The 22,376-nt window shown below is 43.3% G+C and overlaps 2 protein-coding genes across 6 annotated transcripts; both read left to right on the top strand.

Moving 5' to 3' along the window:
* Positions 1-9: 9 nt before the first annotated feature.
* On the top strand, positions 10-9,072 carry MIX23 (mitochondrial matrix import factor 23). Of its 2 annotated transcripts, XM_075034485.1 has the most exons (5): positions 15-147; positions 978-1,103; positions 1,621-1,767; positions 5,137-5,196; positions 8,779-9,072. In XM_075034485.1, the coding sequence occupies exons 1-5, from the start codon at positions 97-99 to the stop codon at positions 8,827-8,829; spliced, it is 435 nt and encodes a 144-aa protein (XP_074890586.1). In that variant the 5' UTR covers positions 15-96; the 3' UTR covers positions 8,830-9,072. The 2 variants fall into 2 exon arrangements, with proteins under 2 accessions (XP_074890587.1, XP_074890586.1); XM_075034486.1 differs by lacking the exon at positions 5,137-5,196 and having other exon boundaries at positions 10-147.
* LOC142033913 (cystatin-A-like) lies at positions 5,137-21,917 on the top strand. 4 transcript variants are annotated; one of them, XM_075034492.1, is made up of 4 exons: positions 5,137-5,196; positions 14,974-15,160; positions 19,336-19,437; positions 21,694-21,917. In XM_075034492.1, exons 2-4 carry the CDS (start codon positions 15,095-15,097, stop codon positions 21,820-21,822), a joined length of 297 nt encoding a protein of 98 aa, XP_074890593.1. In that variant the 5' UTR covers positions 5,137-5,196; positions 14,974-15,094; the 3' UTR covers positions 21,823-21,917. The 4 variants fall into 4 exon arrangements, with proteins under 4 accessions (XP_074890593.1, XP_074890589.1, XP_074890592.1 ...); XM_075034488.1 differs by lacking the exon at positions 5,137-5,196 and adding an exon at positions 9,297-11,123; XM_075034491.1 differs by lacking the exon at positions 5,137-5,196 and adding an exon at positions 11,166-14,793.
* Positions 21,918-22,376: the final 459 nt, after the last annotated feature.

Genomic DNA, 22,376 nt, shown 5'->3' with positions numbered 1-22,376 from the left:
AAATGGGCAGGACTCGCCCCGCCCACCGCCGTGCGTGCGCGTCATCCCGCCTCCCCTCTTGGATTGGCCGCCGCCGCGGCCCTCGGCCTTTCTAATATGGCGGCGCCCAGCGGAGCGGCGAGCTGTGAGGACTTCGCCGAGTTTCAGGTAACCCGCCTCGGGCTGGGGAGGGAGCGAGGGAAGGGGGAGAAGCGCGCTCCCGCCGCCTCCTCCTCTTCATCCTCCTCCTCCTCATGGAAACGCTGCGCGGCCCCGAGGGAGCGCGGGCGGGCGGCGAGGTCACCCCTCCCCACAGCGATCGGGATGCGGCGGGAAGGGGGGGGGGGGGGCGAGGGTCCGGCCTTCTCCTCAGCCCCAGCGGCGGGAGCGCGGTGGTCTCTGATAGGGAGGGAGGCCGGGGGGGGGGGGGATTCCCCTTCCCGGGGGGGTCCCGCGGCGTGGGCGCCTTCTTGTTGTTTAAGGGAAGGTGAAGTACGGCGCGGCTCTTCGTGTGAGGGGGTCGGCGGAGGTGGGGGCACCTGACCTCTTCTTAGACATCTTCCCCCCCCCCTCAAAAACGTCGTTTTTTTGGTTTTTTTTGTTTTTTAAATTTAAAATTTGCCGTTTTGCTGCAGGTCGTGCCCAGTTTGCCGCCTGAAAGCATTAACGGGAGGGGAAGGGGCCTTGGGGAGGGTGGGTGGGTTTCCTGAGGGAATTGGGGGGAGCAGGGCCGGGGGGGAGGGCTCGGGGGGTTGTTAGTTACTCAGCACTGACTAGTTCTGACCCCCCCACCTCGGCCTTCGCTGCTAAGGAGACTAGTTGGTTTGCAGCGTGTACCCCTGCACAGAAACGGTTCGTTTGGTGTGGGGTCTTTTTGCTGTTTGTAAGCAGTCTACTTAGTTTTCTATTAAAAGGCTTAATCGTGCAAATTTTCTTGTAGTAGGCTTTTCTCAGAGATATAAGCAATTTTTTTTAATTTTTTTTTTTTTTTAATACAGGAGTTGCTCAGGGTGATGAGGACGATCGATGACAGAATTGTCCATGAATTAAACACTACGATTCCAACGGCTTCCTTTGTGGGGAAAATTGATGCCGGCCAGACGTGTAAAGAGCTGTACCAGTCTGTGAGTGTGCGCTCCTTCAACTTTCAGCACAATTCCTGATGTTTTATTAATGTGCAGTGACCAGTAAAGCATCCTCAGTTTTTAAGGAAACCACTGCCTTTATATGTCATGCTTTATGTGTCTGTAACTGACATGCTTGACAACTCTACGCTTCTAAACCACATGCATGTAACAGCTACTTCAGTTTAAAACCACGTGGGGAACTTAATTTGTTCTGTAATACTGATCCTTCAAGGTACACTGCGTTAGCCTAGCCCACTTCTTTCTTTTAAAAATGGGTGCTAGCATGCTTTTTGTGCTACTTTACAAGACTCCTGCTCATGTGTATTTTGACTTTTGATCAGGTTGGTAGCTGCTGCTCAAAGCAGTGTTGCTTCCAACATCTGAATTATAGAGTCAAAGGGATTTCTATAGGCACAGCAATACCTTGACTTTAGAAAGTCTTTCTTTTAACTTGTAACTCAGAGGTTTTTATTCTCTGCTGAGTTGTTGTGACGTTCTTTCTTTCCCCACTTAGTTGATGGATGCTCACACCAGCAGAGAGAGAATCATCAAAAACTGCATTGCTCAGACTTCCAGTGTAGTGAAAACTCTCAGAGAAGAGAGGGAAAAGGCCCAGGATGACGTAGCGTTATTAAAGCAACTCAGGAAAGAGCAGACAAAGGTGAGTGGTGGAGCTTTTTAGAGATTGCTTAGAGAGGAAGAAGAGGGTATCTTTCCCAAATGGAAAGACCGGTGTGATGGAGAGAACCTGGAGTGGATCCTGACTCAGGCAGTCTTCTCCAAGGTTCTTGTTGGCTGGGTTTGTGAGAACCATTTCCCCTAGCTCTCAAGACAGAGTAGCTTTTATCCTGCAAGTGGAGCATTTTCTGAGATCCTATTACACAAATGCTGTAGAAAAACATGTGTACTTTCCCATGGTGGACTCTAACCTTTGCTGACTAACACCACATAGCGTACAATTTACCTGGGGCTTGCTTGGTCCTTTCAGAATGCCTGAAGGTTCATTTTGTCTTTGAGATTTTGTAAAATGAGTATATCTTACTCAGTGTGTTAACTGGACTTCCTGTCCTCTATAAGGAGCTACCAGGCAACCTTGAATTCCACTGAACCAACTTTGTTGTTGTTTAGTATTTCTTGGATTAATTTTTTGAGTACCTTGTGATGGTGTGAGAGAGACTTCTGGGCTTGCATAAGGAATTTTAATGTGCAAAACATCCTGTCAACCTTCTGGCCTCTGGACGGAAAGTGTACTTCACCAGAGGTGAGCAGAGGTGATCTAGATGGAGTATTAGAAGTGGAGAAAGGAACCCCGCTGAAGTTCTTGCTGCCATTCCAGGGACCCCTTTGTAGAGGAAGGGATACTGCAGGTGTAGCTCTAGGAGTAGAGATTAGTAGGGATGTGAACTCTTCCATTGATTTCTCTTCCAGACCTGCCTCCGTATGGCTCGTGTTCCATACCATATGCTTGCAGCACATACCAAATAAGACTGCTTGCTTATTGCTTTTTTTGCATACACTGCCTAGGTGTATCTGTTGTGTTTAGCAGTTTACTGAGCCTTCCTCTGTTGAGGGCTGTCTAACCAGGGTTTCTAAAATGGTGCCTTTGAGTTTCCAATGTAACAGTGAGTTCTTCTCATAAGAGCCAGATATTCTACCATCATATATATATATATACACACACACACATATACATATATATATGGCCCTATATCCTGGGTGCAGCTTTCTCTGCTGCAGTCCTGTAAGACTTGAAGAGATGGGTCTTGAAATTTTGCTTTTGCGGTGCTGAACTACCTCACTTACCCCTGTACTTCCAAGAGAAGCCTATTGTAGCCCCTGTTTCAAAGAGCAGGTGAAGCAAAAGAGCTTCCTGAGGGGATGATTTGAACTCAATAATCTGATTTTTCCCAGGCATTGAGTGAGTGAACTGTTTGTTCATGTGCTTTTCAGAGAAGTACTCTGTCCTGAGCTCAGATTTAAAGAACCGTGTGGCAGCAAGTGGTTTTATTCTTCAAGCCTCACTTATGGAACTGCTAACAGGCATCCATCTTAGTTTGGAAAACTACAATGGTAGCTTAGTATTTCCTACGAATTTTGTTTGCAGAGCCAGTTCTTTAAATGACTTAATTACTGAGCCCCAAGCCTATCACTGAAACCACTAGGAGGATCACAATGATAATGTTTAATAATTGGAGGTGATTTCAAGTCTTAAAAGCAATCCATGATTTGGAAACATCCCAGAAATCTTTTGATGAAATGATCTCAAATTTGCACTTGGACTTTATGAGGTGTCCATAGGGTGCCTGCTCCCTCCTACATTTAAAATGACGCATTTCAAATGTATATTCACTCGGTTGCAATCTTGTTGTGTTTCTCTCAGCCTGCTAATGGTACAAATTGGAGGACTTTATCCAAAATTATTACTTTGGGGTCATTGAATAAGAAAACTTGGAGTAGTGTCAGTCTAGCAGCCAATTCTTTTAATCCACATACATTAAAACATCACTTGATTATTGTGTTAATTTGTTATCATCTTAGTTTACTTGAATGAGGTGTCATAAAATATCCAACCAAATAAATTCTGGAAATCCCAAACATACAGCATAATGGTTATTAGCTTTATCAAGCGAATTAGTAAAGCTTGTTAAAATATCAGAGCATGTTTTAAAAACAGCAGCAACCCCCCCTGTATAGCCATGTTGACTGATACTATATTGCTGTTCAGGTCTGCAACTCTAAGGAAAAGGCTAAAATAGTAGTTTTGCTTAGGCTTGGCTTCAAAGGCAATTAATGTCACAGTCCAGGTGATTGTAAACCTATTCACATATTCCAGCAGGAAAAAACTTTCTTTGAACTGCTACAGATCTTCTGAGTGGTTATTTTATAGAGACCAATCCTGGTCATCTAGTCACTCTGTGGATGTTGGATTGTCATTTCAAACAGTTTGAAGTCCTGTTGAGTAGGTAAAAGTCCATCCAACAACTGTAGTAGCTGTGTGTGTCTGGACATCTTACTTGGAAGGTTTCTGATGCGACTGCTGTCTTGGCTTGCACCTGTTCACCATCTCTCTAATTGGAATCATGCATTTAAAATGGATAAGCTCTGATTCTTAGTCTGTTGTGTTAAAGATTGTAACAAAAATACATCCTCAATGTAGGTAGGCAAAAATGGCAGATGGTTTCTTTTATCTGCTACTATTGCTTCAGGGCTTTGTGGCAGGGTCAAATTACCGCAGGTCACCTAAACACATCTGTCACACCTGCCCCTTGGAGTTTCTAATAGGTGCGAAACAAAGAGATTCTTACATTTCTCATGGGTCAAGTGAATGCTCAAGAACTGTGTATTGTGGTAGTTCTTGCCAGAGCTTTTGCATCTGTGTAAACCTGATTTGTCCTACTGTGATCACATAGCATATTAACTGGTTCAGATAGCATGAATATCCGTGATCTGTTCTTGTAGACCCTTTTTTTGGTCAGTGCACAGAGTAGGCAGCAAAGGAAGTGGAAAGGATCTCTTTATGATCTTAATTCTAAATCCAGCATCTGAGATTTGTGTTGAGTCCTAGCTTTGCTGCCAGCTCCCTGTATGACTCTAGTAATGCATGTATGGAAGAATGACAACTCAAGGCTGCAGAGCTAACCCCAGCAGTGGCATTCCCTGTGCCAAGGGCTTGAATTGGGCATAGTTATTTTTGTCTGTGAAGCCATTAATGTTAATCTGTTAATTGCTAGCAAATCTTGATGGGCAATATTTAAGAACTGAGCATTAGTAATCAGGAGCTACTTCTGCCAGGCTTGCATTGTGAGTTTGCCTTCACCGTGCCCTTGCAGACTTCAGTCTGCCCTGAGTATTGGCTGAATGGAAGGGCCAGGCTTTCGGAATGATCACACATGCCCTTCAGTTTGCACCATCGGAGGGGACTCGCATCTAGTACTGGGGTTGTGATCTAGTAAGTTGCAATGGTAGTAAATACTGAAGGCTGCAAGGAGGCCTGTTTGACAATAATCTCTTTATCTGTTACTTTCTGCAGTTGAAATTGATGCAGTCGGAGCTGAATGTTGAAGAAGTGGTAAACGACAGAAGCTGGAAGGTACTCAGTCATTTAAAACAGTGATGATGTTCTGTCCCAACAGACAGCCCTGCACTGGAGGTGCAGGACCAGTGCCTTGTGAGGCAGGTTAATTAGAAATAGGTGAGGGCAGTACTGGGGGAAATGTTTCACATCAGTCATTTCCCCAGTTCTGGATGCAGATATCGAAGCTTTTCAGTTGCACTGCAAAGGAAAGAAAAGCATCTGATTTAGTGGGGAAGAAGGACTGTGGAGTACTCCCTGTCTAGGTCCCTTCCTCCGCCTTGCCCAGTGGCTAAGGACTTTGTAAATTTTTCTGTGGTGGCCTGTCTGAAAAGCTTTGCTGGGCCTCTAACAATGTCAGAGAGATGAGTCTTTCAAATTTGGCTGTGTTTGCTACTGATCACACTTCTGAGCAGAGGCCAGAGGAGAATGGGCTGTAGAAGTGGAACCTCTTCCTGATGGAGCTTCTGCAGGCCTGGACTGATGCTCCCTGGTGCAAAGGGCAGGCTTGCCATTGCTCTCCTGTGTCAAGAGAAGGGGCAGATCACCCTCTGGATTGATGGCCCCAGATGCTATCTTGTTATAAAGTGATCTTAATGCTGAGCTTAAATTCTGAGGTTGCTGTATTCTGTCACTGCAGCATTTCACATCTAGCATCCTTTTCTGTTTTGTTGTAGCTTTTCAGAGCTTTCAATACTGTATGGAGAGCCTCTTTTCCTCTCTAAATGCAAAAAGGATTTTTGCAAATCTGCAGCTCCCTTTTTAATCTCTACTTCAGGACTTTAGTCCCCTAGATTGCATCAGTGTAAGGGCAATACAGCTTTAAGTCTTGCCTATTCTTGGAGGTCTAGTCACCACAATACAGCTGAACGCAGGCTGATTAGACGAACGTTTACAGTTTTCCACATATGCTTTGCCATCAGTACTACCTCTGTACTGTCTGAAAAAGCTAATCATACCCTTAAGCTTAATGAATTTTAAACCAGCTCCGATGTGACTAAGCAACACCACAGCCTTAACAATATGCTGCAGGTCACCAGTGGCAAATATTTTATGACGAGTCTGCTATAGGGGGACAAACCCTGCCCCCAATCTCCATTCCAAAGCCCAGAGTTGGCACCAAACTTAGCACTGATGCCAGTGATGTCCTGTAGCTGCATTAAGCTTTTGCTAGTGACAGAAATGTCTAATTTTTCCTGAAGATGGAGATGGAGAGCTCATGAACAGTGAGGTACGCATGGTGCAGGGATATTTTAGCCTGCTAGTGTTTAGAGTAGGGCTTGAAGAGGAAAGTATTTCTGGGTTTTATCTCTAGCTCTGCTATTGTCACCCTCTGAATATAGGCATAAATGTCTCATTTAGCTGCCTGTAAAAAATATGTCACTGAAGGAATTGGAACCAACCAGTCAGAGTTGTGGACCGAATGCAGTTTATTACATGGGAGTAGTTATTTGTTTGCAGGTGAGGACCTCCACTCTTTTTTTACTGTTGCAGACTTTTAGTTGGAACATACACTTATGTATTTATGTTAACCTTAACCAACAGAAAACTGATTGGAAAAATCTGATTAGGAAATGGTTATTTTCAAACACTTACTCTGGGTAGCTGTAGCAATAGTGGCATACAGAAAGATGCTGCTTTATAGAAGTGCATGCAGTGGAATTTTGTTTGGCTGATACCAAACAGGGAATTGACTTCCAAAACAAGACACTTGCATTAGTCTCTGTACAGCACCTGCGCACTGGAGTTTATCCTTGGAATGTTTTGTATTAATATGTAAAAGGCAGCAAAATCAAACTGCTGCATAGCAAAGTGAATGTTAAGTTTTCTCAGGCAGTGTTTTTCCTGTCTGAAAAATGAGAGTAGCACTTCACAGGTAGACCAATGGAGTTAGTTGGCCTGACTAACATGCTGAGATCTGTAGGTCAGTGATCCTAAAAGTAGGCGCAGTATTAGTAAGATTGCAGTATTGATCTTCCTTCCATAGGCTGCAGAGTTACTATTAAAAATGCTTTAAAAGTTTGCATGATAGCAAGCTGGTGTGTTGTTTGATGCAAGAGACCTTTACAGTGTTTTAGAGTATATTTCCAGTACCTTTTAAGACATATATGCCCTTAAAATGTCTTTGACAGACAATGGACAAAAATGGTGCAATTTGCGTAGTATTAAAATGCTTCTGAATGGGAACCCTTTGTGGCTTTTAGTTTCTACAGTTTCCTTCTATCACTTACCTGATCTCAGACCTTTACATACTCTTAACTCTTCCAGAGGTGTCCGTTGCATGTGGTAACGTAGTGGGACAGGCTGGCTGTGTGCATGTGAAACTATATCACAACTTTTGTTTTCTGCAATATGAAGCAGTTTGTAATACATGTCTGTTTCTTAAATTAAATTTGAAAAGAAGTTGAAAATGACTCAAAAATTGTTAAGAATCAATGCTAAAACTAATGCATGCTGCAAACATCACTTTTGCTGAAATTGCCATAGGTTCTGAACTCTGAATAAGATCAGCTGTAGAAGATTCTAGGAAGATACAGTTTAAAATAATGTATTTATATGAAGTGATGCATAATTTATGCAAAATTACAAGACTGCTCACTTTGCATGTGAAGCCAATGGGAGAGTTCATGAAACTTGATATCCTGACGATCACAGGCATTTGGATCTGAAAAGTCCCTGGACAGCTCACCAAAATGTGCTCTTGCAGGAGTGCTGGTGGGGGAACTAATAACCGCCAGTGCCTCAACTTGGTGCTAGGTGGTGCTCGTGTCGCTTTTCAGGACACGGTGCTGGACAAAGTTTGGAGCCAAAACGACAAATAACTAAATCGCTTGTAAGGAGCACCTGTAACTTTGGTGTGAGCCTATGTGTTGCGCTTTTGATTCAGACTGCCTTACTTTAGTCACATTTATTGGCCCTCCTTAGGGTAAGCAGTCTGCTGGACAAGGCCTGCAGTTCAAGCTAAATAAACATGATCTTCAGTCTCTAGTTCTGTGTGCTAAATTTTACCCAGAGAAGATGCCAGAGGTGAGTGAGGTGAGAGCAGTGTGCCCTTTGCAATAGGAGGGCTGGCAGCATCAGGACCTGCGGTCAGATAGCCAAAAGTGTGAACGTGGCTTCCAAGAGCCCTTGCACCTCTTCTTAGCTGTCATGACAATGTAAAATGTGTTTACTCAGGAAAGAGAAGAAACAATGTCCAAATTTGAATGCCAGAGTGAACTTAACAGAACACAGCTGGTCAGGAGCCTTCCACTGATAACTTCCCTCCCTCTTTCAAAAAAAAAAAAAAAAAAAAAAAGGCACCAGCATCTTTGATGATAACAGACTACCAGGATTATGAGCCTGCCTTATCTGAGGGAGGAAGCTTTTAGTGCTGTGCAGTCCCCCAGCATCAGGCTGCAAACATTGGATTCACTAAAGCCAGGAGAGAAGGTGAATGGAGACAGATGCCTTGGTAAGTACCATTTATTGGTACAGCAGGGCTGGGCAGCTTGAGATGGGTGCTACGTGAAGAGATAGTTGACTGAACTAGCTCTGAAGTTCTGATCATCTCCTGGATGAGGGCTGATTCGCTTTTGCTCTTCTGTTTTGGTGTCTCAGGTATTTAATGAGCGTTGCCGAATTCACTACAAGCCTCCGAAGAGTCAATGATGTGGGGTATTTTCCATCAAGGTGGTCCATAACCATGAGAGCCGAACTGGAAAGAGACCTTGGGTGAGCTGTATTGGGACCCTCCAGAACCAGTAGAACCCAGTCTTGTTTTGTTTTGGACCTACTTAGCTGAAATCTCAAGGTTGAAATGATTCTCCTGTAATTAAGAGAAAACAACTCATCTTTTGTACAAAATATGTGAACAAATGAGTTTTATAGTATTAAAATAATTTTCAAATGGAATGCGAAACTGGCATCTTTCTTGAACTTCTACAGCTACAGCAGTCCTAGAGGGGAAGAAATGGTAAAAACCAGCTCTGAGCAGGGAGGACAGGGCTCTCCCTGAACTGGTGCTTGCTAAACTATGAGTGAACTTGGTGTGTTTGTGCAAATAATCTACTAAATTCTGAAAGGAAATAAGAATTGCAGAATGATCAGCAAGTGTAGGTTCAGCATCCCTGAAAGTAAGAAGCTACCAGCATTGTTCCAAACTACTCAACACTAGCAGCGTTGGTTCAGAGTTGCATGTGGATACAGGTTTGGCACTGTTCCCACAATGCTGACAGGAAGCATCTGTTGCATACTGTCCTTTGGTCTGCGTTACCAAGTTCTGGATTTTGTCTTTAGATTGGGAACACGGTGTCGATTAAAACCACTTTGGGTTGGATATGATATGTCTCATTCAGGAATGAGACAGTTAACTACCCAGTGACCCTATTTTGTCCCTCCTTCTGAACCTTTAATTCTATAGGTGAATTGCATTTGAACTGAGAAAATAGCTGTGCACACCTGATGCTGTGGATTCTGCCACAGCAATGTATTTAGAAAGCTTTAATGCAACAACCCTGCAGTAACACAGCATTTAAAAGTGGCTAAGTACAAGGAAAGCAGCATTGCTGTAATTATACCTTGATTTTTTACTAACTCTAATTGGCTGACAGTCAAATGACAAGGTCTGCTGGGTTGCCAGCTGGTTTTATTACTTAGTGATATGTCTTTAAGAACCATTGGACTTGAACAGAGCCTTAAAAATACAGGCCCCATCTTGCAAACACTTGGAATTCAGTAACCACACTGAAATTACTATATACTCTCACATCCCTAAAAGCTGTGCATATACGGGGGGTGGGAAGTAAATGGAGGAATGTACCTGTGTTACTGACAGCTGGTAAAAATCTGTGCAGCATCATCTGTTTTACAGTTGTTTGTCCAGCAGAGACTCAAACTACTTGGTGGCCTTTATTTTTAGGCAGCAGTGTCACTTAGTCTCACTTTTCTTTGACAGTGAGGCAGAAATATATTTTAAGTCTTTGAGGATGTAAATCCTAATGTTCAAACTTCATTTTTTTTTCCTTTTTTTCCCAAGGTACTGCAACTGCTCTAAGCAGAACTTTACTCCAGTTGGAGCGCTCGTCTCACTCTTGAAGTATTCTCATTGTTTTTCTGCAACTCTGAAAGCAGAAAACATGTTTGTTCTTCAACTCTTAAATTCTTATAATTGTTTATCCTCGAAGTGGAAATCAAATACTGCTCAGAACTGTGTGCTGAATTGCCAGTAACCTAATTTCTACAGGAGATGGTCCACTAATGAGATGCTGAGAACAGTTAGTTTTGATTTCAAAGGTGGTACTCTTGATACTGACCTCTAATATAGGCGTCTAAAATATTGGTTCTCTCCAGGGCTTGGATCTACAACTGCGGAGACAAATTCTCCTTTTAAGCCAGTTGTATGATAGAAACTTCTGCCAGTGTGTGTAGAGTTGTCATGAATACTCTTGAGCTTTAAGCTTGTATTGTATTTCTGTAGAAACTAGAGAATGTAATGAGAATTAATCACTGTCCTCCTCTATCCATCCAGATGTTTGCTCAGCTGTTGTGGGAAAACTTCTTCACTTAAGGACATGCTGTGAAAAATGACCTGTGAAATGGATGTGATATATATGCAGATTTTTTTTTTTTTTTTTGCAGTAGCTCAGCTTAGCATTTGTTATGAGAAAACTATGTAAAAAAAACCCAACCCCAACATAGCTCTATTTTTCATTTGAACAAAAGGCCAAATGAGTAGATCTATACAAACCTGTATGTGAAAAACTTCTCATACCATAAGAAGACTTCTAAGTCCCAAACATCCCTTCTTCAGGTGTTTGCAGCTTGTATACAGAGGGTTGCATTAGAAGTTGAATTACTCTATTTAGTTTGCTCTGAGCACAGGGGGATATCTCTTAGAGTACATGGCAAATCACCTGGATCAGAGGCTGTTTGAATCTTGCTGTTGAACTTAGTGGAACGTTAAGGTGAGTAACTGGAATTGCATGCCATGCTTTGGGGCACAGGGAAGGAGAAAATGGCTTTGCTATTTTTTGAGTACTTAAGATCTGCCTGTGAAGTGGGATGTTTTGTGATGGTATGTAAATGGCATTGGTATGAGCTGTGGGCCACACTAAACAAAGGCAGGTAAAATCTCTGTGTCTAGTGACCCCTGTCCATTCTAGGATCATGCTTAGTCTGCGATTGAATCCTGCTTCAACTTTGCCATCAAGGTAGTCACAAAATTACTGGGCTGCTTGATGTCATATGTGAATCAAATAATGGATCCCACAAATACCAAGATTTCATTCTTTTCCTGGTTCTAACTTTTATTTCTGCAAGTAAAGGCACTTGAACAAAAAGCACAACTGATGCCCCTGCCCAGACGCTAGATCTCCTGCAGGTGGCTTGCCCTTCTTCTGGGGCTTTCCAGAAATGGTGAATATAGGTGGGCAGATCTTGCTTGGGAAGTCCTCTCAAGCATGTACTTTTTATTTCCTTCTGTGAAATAGAAGGAGGTGTGGTTTTTTTCTGGCACTCGGTGCTATTGTCTCATGCAGCCTGTAGGCACTTGAGAATGAAGAAGTAGGTAATCTCTTTATAGAATTTTTTAATGATAGGATTTGGTTTTCTTGAAGCAGACTGAGCGGAAGAGGCTCTTTACTGGTACCACAGGCTCAGCATAGGCGTGGATATGGTAACTTTGTGCTGCTGAAGTTCAGGTTTCTGTTAATCCTAGTTGATGTACAATGTCAGAAGTCTTTTGAAATCAGTGGGTAGCAGGAGAGGAAACCTTTTTTGCAGACTAGCACGTTGAAAGTCAAGGCTGTTACTGTGATGATGACAAATAGATCTTCAATTGGTAGATGGAGGGCTGCTTTCCTTCAGCAGCTCTTAAAATGGTGCAGACCATGTGTCATATCATCCAGTCACAATTATGTGTCTTGTCACTGTGAAATCAGAAGACTGACCTACTGACTTAGCTTTCACAATAATTTCTACAGAGGTGGCTTAATTTCTGCTTTAAAAATAACTCATAAATAGATAACCCTGGGGTTTGGGGTTTTGTTGTTTGCTTTGTTTTGTTTATGTACTGGTGTTTTTATTGTGACTATAGCTTCTACTTCTTAAAATTGCTTATATAGGACCAGAGAGTAGTGGCCTGCAAGCTGTAAAGATTTGTTTCTTTATTATTGGAATAGTACATAGTGCAAGATATTACTCAGCTTTAAAACTGTAAAGAGTACTAGTACTGTTCTCCCAGCAGAGATTCTCTAAGTTAACAGCAGTACAGTTATGTGCAGAGAAATTGCCATCTATGCAAATGGTGAGTGTAGGCTGGAATGGTAGGTAATATCAAACGCGTCTCAGATACTGAAGTGGAGACACTCACTAGCTTGTAGATGTTGTGCAAGAAATGGAATGGGGACAGCTGTTCTTTTCAAGGCAATGTTTCAAATGCTGTTCCATTACATCCAAAGCTTAATGGAGGGAGGTGTAGATGAGGGTTGCCTAGGATAGTGTGTAGTCACTGATCATCTTTGATAGCAGGTCTGTGAAACGTCAGCATTTCAAAGTGACTTCATGAACTATGTGTGCAGGATGAGTACTACATCCCAATCTTAGAAATATCAGTGGATTTTGCGATGGCCATTAGCACTCCTGTGGAAAGAAATCAGACTGATTGGCCTGTGTAAACTTTAGCGTCAGCTTGCCAACAATTAGTGTTGTTTTCCCTTCCCTTCTGCACAACTCTGTATGTTCTGGGGGCGGGGGGGGAAGTTCTTATGCTCTGAAGTAAAAAAACAGAAAACCCAGGAATGTGGAGTCCAATGAATGATTTCCACACAATGTTAACATCTTTAGTTTCACACCTAGAGTTTTTCCAAGATTATAAATTAATCTTCCTAGTCTTTGTGCTCAGTGTATTTCTTACTAATCAGAATCAATAGTTCTCCAGAGGGGTAGTGCTACCTTGAGGATCTTAGCAACATCCCTTGCCAGGGGAGTTAGTGCATCCTGGTGAATGGAGAAGTTTATAAAATATCCTGGTTTAGCATTGGTGCTGCATGGTTGTCGGACATGTTCTGTGGCTTCTGGCCTCAGTAAGGGGAGCTGGCTCTTCCAGTTAGTTAGCTCATCTGTCCTGCTGTGTGAATAAGATGCATGGTAGGAACATGGTGGAAGATGATCAGCATTTGAGTGAGTCAGCAGGGTCTTGTGCAAAAGATGGAGTTTGAGCTCATCAGCTTGAATTAACTCCACAAATTGGGCTGTGAGGAACTCCTCATCTGGAGCGGTGAATTTGGAGAAAGTGGCAGACTTCCAGTTTTAACACCTCCCATTCCCTTTATTTCCAAGAACTGGGCACATTTTTCTGTTTGTTCAGAAAGATGTTGTCTCAGGACAACTGTTTTTCCTCATATGCTTTTGATCCACTCCCATAACGCTGCTGCTCAAGTTTGGGAAATTCTGCAAGATCCTTATCAGTAACCTGCTCCTGAGCTGAGTTTAGGGCCATTACAGCCCCAATTTCTCAATCTCAGGTCCTTTGAGCCAAGAACAGGCCTTGAAGTTAGATAAGAAGTACTTGTTTATAGTCTGTTGCATCACTTGTCATCTGTGAGGAGGGCCAGTAAGTAGGCTGGCTAGGACGCCAGTAAGTCTGTGTTGCATCGTCACCATTGCTGTGGTTTCTTGTTTCTAGCTTGTTTCTAGTGAATTTCCCACTGCTGCTTTCAGCAGAAACACCCATTGCCTGTGCGTAGCACATACTCTCATTTCACCCCTCCCATGTACCCACCCTAGGGACTAAAAATTATCTGGTCCGTCGCTACTTCCCTGGTCCTGGCTCTGGAACAACGTTCCACCCATTTGCTGGAGAAGGGGGATGGCAGGATACTGAAGGGGAGTAGTTTTTCTGGGGTCTTGCAGTGTTAGCTCTCCCTTACAGGGTAGGGCTGCTCACAGTTGCTAGCTTTTCTTCAGTAGCTTGCGCGTGTTTTGAACTTAGTCATATTCATGACCATTTATGAATCTACAATGTCATATGTCTGTGACTGTAATTGCAGAATGAATACTTCTGACTATATATTCTGCATGTTACATCTTTCAGCAGTGTGTGAAATTAAAGTACCTTGAAATTAGAACAGCTATTGTGCACACACAACTAATGTAGTGAGAGGGATCGTACTTTGTCTTCCGGGAAATTGGCACTAGAGTTTCAATAAAAATGTAAATAGTACTGCATATTCAGTTGTTATTATGATTGCCTGAATGCAACTATAGGTTTGATAGAAAAGAGGCAGAAATAACTTATTTACAGTACTTACCTGAAACTAGGATTTAATTTTTTCCCCTTCTGGTTCTTGTGTTACCTTGGCACCTTTCTGGTCAGGCAGAGGGAAATAAATGTCACTGAAAATAAATTGCAATCTGCTCCTATTTCCTGCTTGGTAGGATATTGAGACAATACAATTTCAAGTTGAGTGGGACCTGCACTAAGGAAGCTACTGCATGCTTTCTTCTAATCTTGAATGGTGTTGGGAAATACTGGGTGTGACTTTGATCTATTTCCTAAGTGCACAGGCTAGTCATCTGCACATGGGTGGAGAGGCAAGAGGTTCTAGTTTTGGCCCAAACCAACTATCTTAAAATGTGGGTGGCTGGAGGCTGTTGTTTGCTTTTCTTATTGACCTCGAGACTATATACACTTAAGGTTTTAGAGTGCTTTTTACATTTAGTATTAATATTATCAGTGCTTTACATTGCTTTTTCCCCGTTTTCCCCATGTCTTTCCTTCTCCAGTTCAGTAATGGTAGGCTCCATATGTTACAGGTCATCTGATTCCATGACACATGTGTATGTATATATATGAGATGTCTGGTGACTCTGCTCAGACTGCGCTAAACTTCCGTCTTCAGAACCACCCGTCACTTCAGAGAAGTTACCTGCCACGATGATGCCTGGGGGCTTATCTGAGACCAAGCCTGCTACTCCAGAAGTCCAGCATATCGTTAACCAGGTGAGTTGTGACCTATCTAAAGACGAATTCTCTCTGTGCAAAGGGCTGAGTCCTGAAGCTTGGGTAAAGGCTGGGAGACCAGGTGATGACACTGAACCAGTGTTTAAACTGAAGAAGCTAGTGCTGAAAATGGGAATCTCCTTGATTGCCAGTAAGTATTTTCTCAGCATTCTGCATAGGCAGCGTACAGGTAAGACTGAGACAAACCACTTCTCTGTCTCATCCTTGTCCGTAGCCAGGTATAGTACTGGCTACCTTCGGTTCATGTTTACATGTAGTTCAAAGACGAGCTCTACTATGCCAGCACTGAGGTCACTTGTTTGAAATTAAAGGTGGTGTATTTGAAGGGGGAAGATTCTACCTGGTAGAATTCCTTACTGAAGGACATGGATAGGACAAACCACGTGGCAGTATGCACTAAAAAAAGATATGGGAGAAGTCTATGGACAAACAGCACGTTCTCTACTGGCATCTGGTGTTTTCTAGAGTCACAGCTGTGATGCAGGGGCTGTTGGTGAGCCAGTGGGGCAAGGTGGGCTTGGCACAAGGCAGGCAGGGTGAGGGCGAGTCCAGTTGCTGTGGTGGTTGGTTACAGGCAGCGGTCCAGTCCTGGAAGCAGCTGTGTGAACAGCACCTCTGTAGATGCTCTAATGCCCTGCAGTGCAGCAGCTCTTAAAAGAGTATAAAGTGTATCCTGAAGTGTGGGAGTGGAACAACATGGCATGTGAAATCTCCTTTCGTGTCTCCCATCTCATGTTCCCATGCTGGGCTGGCTGACTTAGGGAGGTGTTCGCATCCTTTTAAGGAACTCAGGGAGTTACACCACCAGTTGATCCACTCAACTGATACAGCTGTTTATTTAAAATGAACACACTTTGATGCCCTTTGTGTTGCGATAAAGTCAGCTTCTTTGCAGAAGCTGCCATCAGTCACACCCTGCATTATTTTCTGAGTTTCAAAGGCACATGACCCTTGCCCAGCTCCTCTGAGCCTTCTTCTGTTGTAGGGCTTCATAAGTCAGCCACAGCTGGGGTTGCCAGAGTGGGGCATGCATACCTGGGGGAGAGCTGGAGTGTGTGTTAGGGGCTGGTGATAACAGGTTTTTAGAGGGGAGATAATTTACTACAGAACAGAAATAGAAAAGGATTATCTAAAATTGGGGGACACCGACTGAATCGCTCAGGAGCAGTTAACAGTGTTCATCCTATGCTGGCACAAGTAGTTGAAGGAGCAGCACTTGCAGAGATCAGAAATTCCTTTTTACCTATGGAGGGGAGACCCTAGGCAAGGACTTGTGGCACCTTTGTGTATTTGCAATTCTTATTTCCTCATGTGTAAGACAGGGGAGGCAATGTCTCCTGCTAGCTGGGGGCTGTGAAATTTGACTCACGAGTCTGTGAAATATCTTAAGGGCCTCCTTTGAACACTGCTAGGACAGTGTAGCATGCCAGATACTGAGCTGTGTTTTTAATGCTAGGCTGTGTTATGGGTGATCAAAAGATCCCACCCTATTGCAGTGTGTATCAGAGATGAAACCACTGTGCTTAACTGTCAGTGAGTGAACACGCGTTTAGAAATGTGAACGTTCGTTTCAGGCTGTGCGAATTCTCACAAAGTACAGGGCAAATACAGAATCTGAAATGCAGATGTACAAATTTTCTGTTCGATTCCTGAAAAGGACTGACTTTAATTTTGGTATTCTTCTGTTCCCAGTAGCTTCAGGAAAATAAAACCAAATTATTCTCTGTTCTTTATTTTCTGCAAGGTGAAATTTTTGCCTTGTGTGCTGAGTGCGGGAGAGCACTCTCCCTGGTCCTTCTTCTTTGAAAAAGCTTACACTCCACTGCAGAGGCTTTGGTGTAGCTCTCTAAGGAAAAGATTCTCGTGGAAACAAACTCTACATTGGGGCAATCCTGCTTCGCTTCTGGCCAGATAATGGTGTCACCCTTTAATGATGCAATTTTGTGGGATTTTATGCTCTGCTAAGCAGAGAAGCAATTCATATGGTTTGAGCAAAGTTGTGAGGAGCATCTGGAGACCTTGGGATGCCCAAGCTCTATCTGCTCTTGGGATTACATAATTATTTACTTACACCTGTGCCTTGTCTGTAGTCTTCCTTAGTGAGCTGGGGAATATTTGTTCAGTCTCCTTGTTTTACAGCTGTTTCCTAAAACTGAGGAATGTTTTGGGTTTAAGGAACTTTTAGGTAAGGGATTAGGAATGTTACATTTTTCTGTCTGAGGATTAAGGAGCTGTCTGCCTGCCTGATTTTACTGAAGGCTCTGTCAATAAATAAGAAGTGGGGGACATAATGGTCAGAGGTTGGGAGAGGTTGTAAAATTGGAGAGAGCTGGCTTTGTTTTGTTTTGTTCTGAGAGAGGAATAACATGTACCAAACGTTGCCACTCAAGAGCATCCTGGGAGCTCCCAGACCCAGCCAGCTGGAAGAGGGTTGGAAATGGAAGTTTCCCTGGTGTGCTAGAGTTAGCAGCTCCCGACTTGAAAGTATAGCTGTTGGTTCCCTGGTACAGAAACCTTGTGGAAGCTGCTCAGAAGCATAGCAGAGTAAGAGATCATGAGGAGCCTGAATATGATGAATTGGATAATTTCTGACTGTCTGGAAGTAGTTGATCTGGATGTTCTTAGCGTGCTTTCCAGGACGTGCCTGCTAGGAAGGAATGCCATGGGGTGGCAGCCAGCTGTAGGTGGATGTGCTGAGAAAGCCAATTAATTCTGTGTGCTTCTGCAAAACAGGCGGGTGGTGAGAAGCCCTGACGTGCTGCTGGCCCCTCCCGGGGGCTGCCTGAGCTGGCTGCCCAGTGACGCTGCACTTCTCTGCCCGACTTCTGGAATGCATCAGGCCATTGGCACGGGCATCATGTGCAGAGGAGAGGCTGTTACCCAGCCTGCAAAAGATTGTTTATGCTTTCTAGATGACAGAAATAAATTTTCAGGTTACATTTGCTGCAGTTGCCTTTCTGTAGGGAATTTGTCTCATCAGATGCAAACAACTATAGTCATGATTTATGTACCAGTGATTGTTTTACACCTCAGACACCTGGCCAGACTTCCACCGCTGCTCACAGCTATCTCCGTCGCTACCCCCCTGCCCTTTCAGCCTAGTAATTATAGGAATATTTCATCTCTGAGAGGACAGTATCAGTAATTGCTGCTGAACTTAAAACTTGCCCTACACTTCGTGTGTTTCAGGAAAAACTGTTACACTTTTAGTTTTCAATATGTATGTGAAAAGTCTGTAGATGTCTGAACTGTGCGAATTTTAAGATCCACAAGGACTTAAACTGTGTACTGTGCGTAAACACATCTACCTGAGCTGTGAGCGTGAATGCTGTCAGCACAGAGCATTGTTTCTTCTGGAACTACATGACCTGCAGCTGCTACGTAGTGAAGGACTGATGATGTCTATGCAGGTCTGGGGGTTGATTTCTGTCTCACAATGTAAAGGTTGTACTTCCAGTTTGGGAGATGGAAGTACGTAGTTTAATCCTGGACCATTGTAACTTACAGTTGTTGTATTTTACGCGGTTCTAGATGTTTGACATATTTAGTTTAAATTACAGATTTATCTGCAGGGCTTCCACCAGCACTAGAATAACTTTCCGGAACGACTTGATCAGGTGGTTGTCTTGATACTCTCAAATAACCCTGTCCACTGCAAGTCCTTAAAGAAAAACATTAAACAGATCGAGTGCAGCTCTGAGGCTGTGAAACGTAACAGGGCTCTGCAGCCTCCCTGCTGACATGGGCGCAGGTGTTCCAGGCGAGGGGGCTGTCCTGCACCGCTGTGTAACCGTGTGGTTGACACAGGGTGTACCCTGCTAGGGAGCACGGCTTGGTACCTAGCTCCTTTGACAAAGAATTAAAAGAGCAGCAGGTAGCAGTTTCCCTCTACTGAGCAGGAGACAGTTTAGCTGGACAGCTTTCAGGATGAGGAAGAATCGACTAGGCAGTCTAATTCTAACAGGATTTTAAAGAATGCTGGAGGTAATGCCAGGGAAGAGGGCTGGAGGTCTTGGTGTAAACTGAATTATTTTGGGGGTTCTGGGTTTATTTCATTAAGGGCCTCTGTTTGAAAGGATGAAAATTGGAGTGGTAGATGTGAAAGAAAAGCCTAAATATGAACCTGCCAATCGTATTTCTTCTTCTTTCTACAGGTGAAGCCACAATTTGAAAGCAAGGAGAACAAGATATATGACACCTTTGAAGCCATAGTGTATAAGACTCAGGTGGTTGCTGGGATAAACTACTTTATTAAGGTTTGTATATATTATAGGAGGGAGTGCTTTGTATTTAAACAATATAGGTGACTTGCGTAGTGGCTTATAGCAAGAAGGAGAAGCAAATGTAGTAGAAAACCATCTGATGTGACTAACAGAGTCAGGGACTATGTCTGGATGCTTATAAAATTCCTCTGTTTGGCACTACTGTAGAACAGGAATGTAAAAATTTATAAAACAGGCACTGTGCTTCTTCAGATGTGAATGATAACTTTCTTAGGAACATCTTACTCAAAGACTATAGATTGCCTTATCAGCTCAAATTATTTAAATTAGTCATAATTCTGCTCTCCTGTTTCCTTTCAAGGCAAAGTAGCTTTCCTATTGCCTCTGTGTCCTCCAGCTGTGTTTACTATGATGAATTTGAAGTCAGCCCGAGGATCTGACAGAGAGTTAGGGTGAATTTAATTTAATTCTAAAAAAAATTTAATGCAAGCATCTCACAGTCTACTGACTAGTTTTGCATGTAAGCATGTGTGTTGATGTTTTGGTTCTGTGTCATGTGCTGCAGAGGTACAGACTGCCTGCTAGTTCTTTCTGTATTTTCAAAACCCCCTTTCTGCTGCGGAGGAGAAACAGGTAATGCTTAATCTGGAACCCTCTGATAGTGCCATTCATCCTCTACTAGAAAACCCTACCCATGGATTTGGGCAGCTTTCTGTGAGTAAATTGCATATTTTGCAAGTGAAGGCCGGAAAGCATTGTTTAGTGGCAGGCTGGCTTTCTGGAAGTAGAGCAAACATTGCATGCGACTGCTGTATCTTAACCCCACACGTGCACAGACATATGCCTGGTATGATATGCTCCCTTGACAAGGGTCAGAACCTTTTATTAAAGAAATGGGCAGGTAGGGTTTGGGGGATAGTAATTCTGCAGAGGCATTATGAGCATTTGCTCCATGCTTCTCATATTTAGTTGGTCCCAGGAAGGACAGAAGCTGCCAAACCTTCTTTTTTCCCAGGTCCTTCCTTAAAATAGCTCTTAACGATTATTCCTGCTATGTGGGCACCAGGGGATTGTACTGACAGACTACCTGTTACATGGCTAGTCTGAGTCTTACCTGAATGATGTTTATCCTTCCCTTGCTCCTGTGAGATGTGCTTTCACTTTGTAGATGAAGTACTAAGTCATGAAGAGTAACAATTTACAAGAAGGCTGCAGTAAAGCCAGAAGTCATTCCTAGTTGCATTTCTTCCCTTAGTGCCATCTTATTGCTGACCTAGCCCATGTAAAATCCTTGTCTGCTGTCCATGCTAAACCTCATGACCAAACTACTCAGAAATGATGATTGACATGTTACTGAACTTGGAAGAAATCCATTTATAACACTGAAAAATGCATGATTTGTCTCTTCTTTCCCAATCTTGCAAGTGACAGGAAACAGTTACTCATTTTAGCATTACCTAGAATGAATTCTGTCACAAGATTAATTTATACTTCTGAATTTTCCACATCACTAGTATTTACCAACAGATTTACAGCTGAGATGTAATCCAGACCGAAACAAACAGTGCCACATTGCAGCCACTAGAAAGCATATAAAAACCTCTTAGAGCCTAAGGCAGTAAACTTTCTGTTAATACTATATACCTCAGACAGTGAGAGTTTAGCACCTGTTGCGCTTCGCTCTGTATGTGTGTGAAATTATGCACAACTTCGTAGCAGGCCGTTATGTGAGGATTTTCTGGTGGGGAAGGTGAGTTTATTTAAAAATTATTTCAGGCACTCACACTCACTCCCACAAGCATCAAGGTGTGTGTCGTCTGTTCAGGCACTGATGTGTTTGCAGTAATTCTGCAGACAAGGGTTCCTGGCTTTCAGGTTGTTATTGCTTCTTAGGACTGTGTGCTGGTTTTGGATAGATCTTTCTGTACCTTATAGGAGCTGACACTGTCTCTGCATCTTGCCCCACCCCTGAGTCATTAAGATTTTTCTCAGTGTCTCTTGTCTCCTACCCTGAGTGTCCCAAGAAGCTGTGAGCTGACGTGCTGGGATCTTGATGTCCAAAATACGCCGCCATCGAAACCTTTCTCCTCTTGTGCCTTCTGGTGCATCCACACCCAAGCAGTCCTCTTCATTTTCCATTCACATGAGTCTGAAGGTTTTTATTAGTTTCCTACAGGTGTAGACAGTTTCTCCCACCAGTTACTATCCAGACTTGGGTTAAGAGCTGTTGAAGTAAAAATGGAGATAGATACACCTAAAATTTCACTTTCCTGCTGTTTTGGTTTCTAGGTCCAAGTTTGCAATGATAACTATGTCCACTTAAAGGTGTTTGTGAGCCTTCCTCATGAGAACCAAGGTCCCAGCCTTGTCGGTTTTCAGACTGGCAAAACCAGAGATGATCCTCTGACCTACTTCTGAGAGATGAGGAGGAATGGTGCCTCACTTCTGCAAGCTGCATGTGGATTCTGCCTGTTTCAGTAAATGCATGAAAATAAAATAAGTTTTGAAAGCTATTTGTTCATCTGCTGCATGTCACGTCTAGCTCTGCTGCCTGGCTGAAGCTTGAGTAGGCTCTGAAATACTATTCAAGGCTGTTTCCGCTACCTGAGGTACTATAGCTTTAAGGCAGAGCACACCCATGTCAACTCCTCTTTCCAAAACACTCAGGCATCCTCTGAAGACAAAACTTGGGCCTCCTGAGTATACTTCAGGCAAACAGGCTAAGTACTTCAGCATGTGGCTGCTTGGTTTTGCTTTTTAAGTGCATTAAATACAAGCTATTGGCCACTCCTCAGAAAGTGTGCGAGATAGATAGATAGATCCATAGATAATTTCTGGCATGGGGGAAGTGAGAAGCCAAACTGTGTCCCCCTCTAAGTGCAGCTTCACTGTGTGGGGGCAGGAATGAGCTCCTTGAAGGATGGGGAGGACAGGCACCTGAGACAGCTGAATCCCAGCATTCAGCTCCTAGA

This window comes from Buteo buteo, chromosome 8, assembly GCF_964188355.1.
Source record: "Buteo buteo chromosome 8, bButBut1.hap1.1, whole genome shotgun sequence".
Taxonomy (NCBI): Eukaryota; Metazoa; Chordata; class Aves; order Accipitriformes; family Accipitridae; genus Buteo; species Buteo buteo.
This window is presented reverse-complemented; position numbering and strand designations above follow the sequence as displayed.

Coding starts and splice junctions, on each gene's coding strand:
- MIX23 (XM_075034485.1), top strand. CDS start 97: ATGGCGGCGCCCAGCGGAGCGGCGAGCTGTGAGGACTTCGCCGAGTTT. Junction 1,104..1,620: donor GTAAAGAGCTGTACCAGTCT/GTGAGTGTGCGC, acceptor TTCCCCACTTAG/TTGATGGATGCTCACACCAG. Junction 5,197..8,778: donor TAAACGACAGAAGCTGGAAG/GTACTCAGTCAT, acceptor TTGGTGTCTCAG/GTATTTAATGAGCGTTGCCG.
- LOC142033913 (XM_075034492.1), top strand. CDS start 15,095: ATGATGCCTGGGGGCTTATCTGAGACCAAGCCTGCTACTCCAGAAGTC. Junction 15,161..19,335: donor TCCAGCATATCGTTAACCAG/GTGAGTTGTGAC, acceptor TTCTTTCTACAG/GTGAAGCCACAATTTGAAAG. Junction 19,438..21,693: donor GGATAAACTACTTTATTAAG/GTTTGTATATAT, acceptor TTTGGTTTCTAG/GTCCAAGTTTGCAATGATAA.